At 29.2% G+C, this 7,411-nt stretch overlaps 1 protein-coding gene across 1 annotated transcript; it reads left to right on the top strand.

Moving 5' to 3' along the window:
- Positions 1-1,445: 1,445 nt before the first annotated feature.
- On the top strand, positions 1,446-5,915 carry LOC130800140 (probable inactive poly [ADP-ribose] polymerase SRO5). Its single transcript, XM_057663504.1, has 5 exons — positions 1,446-2,279; positions 2,386-2,639; positions 2,734-2,867; positions 2,978-3,076; positions 5,625-5,915. The coding sequence occupies exons 1-5, from the start codon at positions 1,786-1,788 to the stop codon at positions 5,682-5,684; spliced, it is 1,041 nt and encodes a 346-aa protein (XP_057519487.1). The 5' UTR covers positions 1,446-1,785; the 3' UTR covers positions 5,685-5,915.
- The last annotated feature ends 1,496 nt before the right edge of the window (positions 5,916-7,411 follow it).

The following is a 7,411-nucleotide window of genomic DNA, read 5'->3' as shown; positions in this document are numbered from 1 at the left end:
CAGTACTTTTCCTTTCATTCCTTAATTTAATAATTAATGGAATATTTAGTTAAATACTTAAAATTTAAAATTCACCCCAAATGAGGTTTTTAGGCTAAAAGCTTGACATGCCTCAATTTAATTTATTTGATTGGACCCTATTAGACTTATACTTCAATTGAACCTAAATCCAGCAACACGTACAAGTACTCTAGTGTTATCTAGTGTTATCTTTTTTAACGAAAAATAAAATAGAGTATTTTATTAAAACCTTTATTTTCAAAGTGTACCACCAAATCCTAAAATAACATAAAAATAAAATATTTTCTAATTCACTTATCAAATCATATTATGTTTCAAAATCAACATCATTAAGTATTGATGCTAATTAATGATATCCTTTTACCGAGTATAAACTACTCCTAATTATGTACTCTTACTTAAGGAAAATGTCCAATTTTCTAAGAAAACGTACAATTCCTAAATTAGTTTCCCATGCTTCTAGTTCTAGCCTACACTTACAAAATAGAATTACTTACAAAATCGATAATGAGGTATAACGGAACATGATGACATAAATAAATTGTTAGATGGTGAATATTTGGTGAACTTTTGACCAAATAACTTTACTTCTTGTTCTAAACAACTATTTTGAAAGAAAGTGTTTATAGTAAATTTAAAAATTAGCCGATCAAATCAATTAATTTTATTAACTAACAATATTTGTCAAATATTGAAAGTAAAACCCACCAAATTCAATAATTAACACAAATTTTTATTTAAGACCATCTTTATAAGAGATACTTCTCAAATAGATCGGCCTATTATTACTTAGAAAAACAACTACCAGAAAAACGCGCGCCGTGTAATCCTATTTGGAGTTGGTGTTATAACCTATTAAAATTGGTATTATAACTTGTTAGAGTTTGGTATTATAACCTATTAAAGTTGGTATCTCTAAATAGGTTATAATACCAACTTTAATAGGTTATAACACCAACTTCAAATACTAACTTTAATAGGTTATAACACCAACTCCAAATAGGGTCAAACGTGCGCGTCAATTTTTAGGTTTTTTCTTTTTTTTTTTAAATATTAAACCTGAGCCTGAAGAGCCGTATCTTATAAAGACGATGTCTCAACAGAGGCCTTGGGCAAATATGTTAAATTTCCCAAAATAGACATTTAATTAAACGCTCATCTTTCTCACACCTTTAGCCCACGTTTCGTACGTAGCAAAAAGGCTACAATTATCCGCTATAGTGTTCTATCAATTTACTTCTCATGCAAGTCAATTCATCCAACCCAAAACACCACAAATTTTGCCTAATCACAAAAGGATAATAACGTAATTACAAAAGTAGGTCCCACTCGAGTTTTTAAAATTTATTTTGATAACCAATAACCCAAGTTTCAAAGTCCATAATATATTCTTCCTACCTTTTTTAGTAAACCGACGGCATTAAGATTTTTTTAGAAAAACTGTTTGCGTTATGAACCGCCAACTTTAAATGTATTCTTAAATATATGTTTTCTATTAAATCAGAAACCGGATTTAAAGTCGGTTAGACTTGCCCATTCTGTTACGTATTTTTTCTATCTACAACCTTTATATATAAATCTAAACTTATCGATCTTTTACAATCCAATTTAAATGAAAGTTTTGAAAAATACCCGTTAATTCTTCCTTTATCATAAAGAAAACCCATATTCAGATATTCTGAAATGAACTCTTTTTGATTTGTTTTCTTCTTCACCAAGATAAATTTCCCCAATTTCGCCCTTTTTTCTTCCTGATCTTCATCCATGGAAACAATTCAGTTCTTTACCGGAGATTCCTTTTCCCCAGCTAAATACGATGAATCTTACGCTTCAGATTGCGAAAGCAGCGTTACAGGATCAACACCTTCTTCTACATCTCCCTACAGAAGGCGGCGTGGAATGTTGGATGAATCTATTGCTGTTGAATTAAGTAATGAGGACAGAGGATATGAGATTATTCATCAAAGATTCAGTTCTGCAATGGGAAATAATACGAAAGTTGTTTCGATTCATAAGAGAAATTGGTCGTCAGATTTTGTAGCTCAAGCTAGAGCTCATTCGTTTCAACTTCATGCTAAAGCATTAAGTTCTAAGAATCATAACAATGGCGGTAATTCTAATTTTAAGTATGCTTGGTATGGTAGTTCATTTGAGAGAATACAACAGATTTTATCTCGTGGTTTTAGTTTTCATGATCTTCAAGATAATCCTAATAGTGCCGCCATTTGTCTGTCCCCCGATCATTTCCCTGCTTTAAGGTATCTATTTGAATTGCAAATTTTATCCTCAAATTTTAACGATACTTGCGAATTGGCGACGTTAATTTAATCATTACAATGCTGATTTCTTATTTTTCTATTTTAGTTTGGAGAAATGTATTCCAGATGAAGATGGAGTAAAACATTTGTTGCTATGCCGAGTTTTACTAGGAAAGTCAGAGTTGATTCATCCTGACTCGACTCAAAATGAACCGAGTTGTGACGAGTTTGATTCAGGGGTGGATGATTTCCAAAATCCAAAGAAATATATATTCTGGAGTCACAATATGAATTCTCTCATTCTCCCAGAATATGTTCTTAGCTTCACTACTCTGCCTCCTAGTCCTCATCCAATTGAAGGTAAATTCTTAAGTATTAATTAGTAATATATTATTATGCATATACTTCTATTAGTTGGAATTAATTAAAATGATTTTTTGATTATCTTAATTAGGATTTTCAAAGATGAATGGGATGAAAATGCCAGCTTCTCCATGGATTTCATTTCCTGCACTGATTTCAGTTTTGGGAAGATTCTTGCCATCTGATGCAATTACTTTGATCAGCAAGTATCATCAAGAATATAAAGTAAGTTTTTATTCTTTAAATTTATATTATATTATATTAATAATTATAATTAAGGTTAATTTGATTATTTGATAAGAATTATTAACTTAATTAATTGTTAATATTGACAGGAAAGGAAAATATCAAGAGCAGAGCTAATAAAAATAGTGAGACAAATAGCAGGGGATAGACTATTAGTTGCTGTTATCAAATCATGTAAAGGCGCTAAGGTGAGCTCTAATTAATTATCTAATTAATATATAATTAGGCCTTTTTTAATCTGTAATTGTTTTGGAAATGGTGAACTGTGGTTTTATAATGAAGTAAGTCATCCTGTGTTTAAGTCGGCTATAATTGTGTTCATATAGGTCGGCATATAGTACGAAATACCAATACATTGTTCATGTGGATTTAAAATGCGTAGACTTGATTTTTATAATTATTTGTGAAATTTACTGTGAATTCTAGTATATAATTAAGAAAATATGAGATTTTTTTCTTTATATGTTAAAAAGATATCATTTGAAAAATATATGGTAACACGAAGAAGGAAAATGCCTACAAAGTGTGTGCGTATTGTATTTAATTAATCCACATTGGACGACAAACAATCCAAAAAACATAAATATATAACTCGTCTTATATGAGATCGTCTCACCATGAAACGGGTTCATATAATAGTCTATTTCTTCAATTAATTACTTTAGTTATATGTAATCACTCTAAAACTATAAAAAGTAATTATATTAAAATTATAAGTGATCACTTTAATATTATAAGCGATTATTTTAAAACAATATATATATATATATATATATATATATATATATATATATATATATATATATATTGAGTTAGCCCAATAAAAATGATTTCATCGTAAGGCTGTATCATTTGAAAATTGTGTAATTATATTTAAATACACAAATGAATCATCAAATTGGAGAGATATTTAAAAAGTGACAAATCAAATATCAGATGAAGGTATAAAAATTAAATACAACAGATAAATCATTCAATTGGGGAAATATTTAACAATTTGACAAATTGTACAAATGGGGAAAAATGATGTTAGGCAAAATAGAGCATTGGTATGAGGTTGAATAATGATGGATACAACTTGATCTTGTCCATCGCGTTTTGTGGTTGCTGCTCAAACCTGCATGCCTCCCGTGTTCAATTTGTGGTTTTGTCCTTGTAGGCTTGTAGTATCTTTTGTTGAATTACTTCTCTTTTTAAATTTGACAAAATATTTGAAATGTATAATTATAATTAGGTAAACATAAGACGGAAGCAGGTCATACATGTTATTACTTTCTTTATTTTCTTTTCTTCTAATTTATTTTTTGTACATTTTTAAAGTAAATTTAAATTTTCAATATCTCTATAAAATCTCAATTAAATTTCTCTCTCCTCAAACTGAAATATTTTAAATCGGAAGAACATTAGAGAACGAAAAAAGAAGGTAGTAGAGTATTTAATTAACTTTGTTTCTTATTTATTTTGAATTAAACAATTGATTATTAATTATGAAATGATAGATATTTAATTATTTATACAAATAAATACATATACACTAAAAATGCATTGGGGGTGCACCGTGCACTCGTTTTTAATGTTTATTTAGGTCATGCATATTCATGGTGTGTTTTGTATGTTGCTCTACAAGATCGTTGGATGCTTGAAAATAGTATTAAATTTTGAGAAATTCCATATGGTAGCATATAGTTTTCAAGAGACGTCAATGGTAACTTTTTTGTAAGATTTTTTCACATAGTAGCATCCAGTTTATACACTATCTAATTGCCGTAGCATTTTCCGTTAAATTCTTGTTAATTTTTGTTTAATTCATTATTTTGTAAGATCTTTCTACATGGTAGCATTCGATTTTTGCTCTCAAATGTTTAATTCACCATTTTAACGTTTAATTTACCGATTAATTCATCAACGCCCTTAAATGTTGTAACAATTTTATTTTCATTCAAATTATTGGCATAATAAAGTTCAAAAGGTGCATTATAAACACTAATAAATAATTCAAAAGGCGCATTTTATAAGCTCAAAAGGTGCATTTCATAAGTTCAAAAGGTGTATTCCAAGCGCTAATACATATCTACTTAATCGTTACAACATTTAAGAGCGTTGATAAATTAATCGGTGAATTAAACGTTAAAATGGTAAACTGAATATTTGAAAGCAAAAACTGCATGCTACAATGTGAAAAAATCTTACAAAATGATGAATTAAACGGAAATTAACAACAATTTAACGGAAAATATTAAGGCAGTTAGATAGTGCATAAACTGGATGCTACCATGTGGAAAAACTTTATAAAAGTGCTACCAATGACATTTCATGAAAACTGAATGCTATCATGTAGAATTTCTCTTAAATAAACGACACATATAAACATAGGCTTGAAATAGCTTACTAATAAAGTAGCTAAATATTTGCACAAATAGTGATAAATACGTAAAAGCTAATTTGTGAAATGTTTAAGATGAAAATTCAAGGCTAAATTTGGTTGAGCAAATATAAAATTATCTCCGATTAGCACATTTATTTGTATCGTCTTTTTTTAGTGGAAAATAAAAGATCATCAATATATGACATTCACTAGTAGTAGTTCTTTTTCTTCTAATATTGAAATCATAACTCTTTTATTTGCCAATTAATTATACTAAATACTTTTTTATGAATATTTTTAAAATTATAATCATACTCATATTTATTCCTTATACATTTTTAATAAATATATGTTTTCCTTTTGTTTTGCAGGGATTAAAGATGCCATTTGGTATGTTAATGTTATGTAATAGGAACACCAACAAAAAGTAGGAAGAGTAGAAGTTTTCGGAGAAGTGTTTAAACATAAAGAGTGTGAAAGGTTCGTTTTCATTGGAATTTGTAAATCTGTTTTGGAAAGGGCCAAAAGGGGATAATGGTAGGACAATTAGCATTTAGGTTTTGTACTTGATCATAAAAGCTCAAAGGGCAGATTGAATGATCCATCGATTCTAATTACTTGTATCCTTCTTCAAAGATCTTACAATACATGTTTTGAAATCTTGTATTAGAATAATATATATATATATATATATATATATATATATATATATATATATATATAATCACAACGATCAACTTCTTACTTTATATTTAAATTCTTTTCGTTTTTTGTAATATTTTCATGTTTTCCTATTTTGACGTTGTTATGTTTCTGGACAATAAAATATGGTTAAATTGATCGAGTTATTTTACATTGCTCATTTTTCGATTTAATCAAAATTACTAATGTATAATTCCAATAGACTCGTGGTGAATTTTGGATGTTAATTGAGTCTAATACTCATCTTAAAATGTGTTTTGAGTTAATTTTGGATATGTCTTGTTGTCGTCCACCTCTACCGAAATTCTTATCATAGATTTTTTGAGCGAAGCACACTTAGTATGGTGACAAAGATGATAATAAATGTCCCTCCTATTCAGCCTAAATGTCCCATTTGATATTTTAAACTTGTTGAGACAACATTTTAACCCTTAATATCTTAAATTATTCTTAATTAATTAAAAATTATAATTAAAAATTATAAAAAGTTGATATTAATAATCCTTGTATTGCGACGAATCAAACAAGATCCCACATGACTATGTTTTAACTTATAGATTAAGAGTAAAATACAAATTAAGAGTGATAAGTGAATAGTGTTAAAAATCAAATGGGACATTTAGGCTGAATAGGAGGTAGTATGTTACTAGGTATATACAAGCTGGCAAGCACATGGGAAGGGAAATTTTGCAAATTGGTTTTGTCTTAGTTGTAAAGTAAGTATCACGTTTTTAAAATAACTTCCACCTTTCTCAATGTATTCGGTGAAAAATAAAGGTAAGACGCATGTAGATTCAACAACTTAAGAGGTGTTTGGCGATTGGCTGTTAGTTGTAGGCTGTTAGCTTTTTAGTTGGCTTGTTTGACCAGCTGGAAATGTTGATTTTTTTTGTTGGCTTTTGAGTTACCCGAAAAAGCTAGCTATTTGTAGAGATGTTTGGTAAATTTAAGTATTGATTGTTAACTGTTTATTAGAGAAAAAGTGGACAAACAAGCCAAAAACCAACAAAAAAGCTCGCTAGAGTGGTCTTTTCATTTTAGCTTAAAAGCTAGCTTTTCAACTGCTTTACAAACCATTTACCAAACATATTTTTTAACTGTTTGACTAATCAACAAATCAAAAGCTAAAAATCAATTAAAAAGCTAATCCTTAATCCATAAAAAATGTGAGATGAAAGTGGGGATTGGATTGATAGAAAACGAAAGAAGCACGTGAAAGAGAGAGAAGAATGTGAGGCGAAATTAAGAAAGCAAGCACACAGTGACACAGGGCACAGCCCACAGCTAGCTTAGCTTGTGTGGGTTGCTCAATACCGTGGGTGTATGTGGGGGTTGGGGTGGGGGCTGCTACTCCTTACTTGTGTCTTCAAACCGTGTGTGATGTGTGAGTTTCGTCAACTAATAACTGGTTACGTTATAGACAGTCTGTTGTTTCATATATTTATAGTGTAGTCAT

Source organism: Amaranthus tricolor, chromosome 14 (assembly GCF_026212465.1).
Source record: "Amaranthus tricolor cultivar Red isolate AtriRed21 chromosome 14, ASM2621246v1, whole genome shotgun sequence".
Lineage (NCBI taxonomy): Eukaryota > Viridiplantae > Streptophyta > Magnoliopsida > Caryophyllales > Amaranthaceae > Amaranthus > Amaranthus tricolor.
Note: the sequence above shows the minus strand (reverse complement) of the source record. Positions and strands in the feature narration are given on the sequence as shown.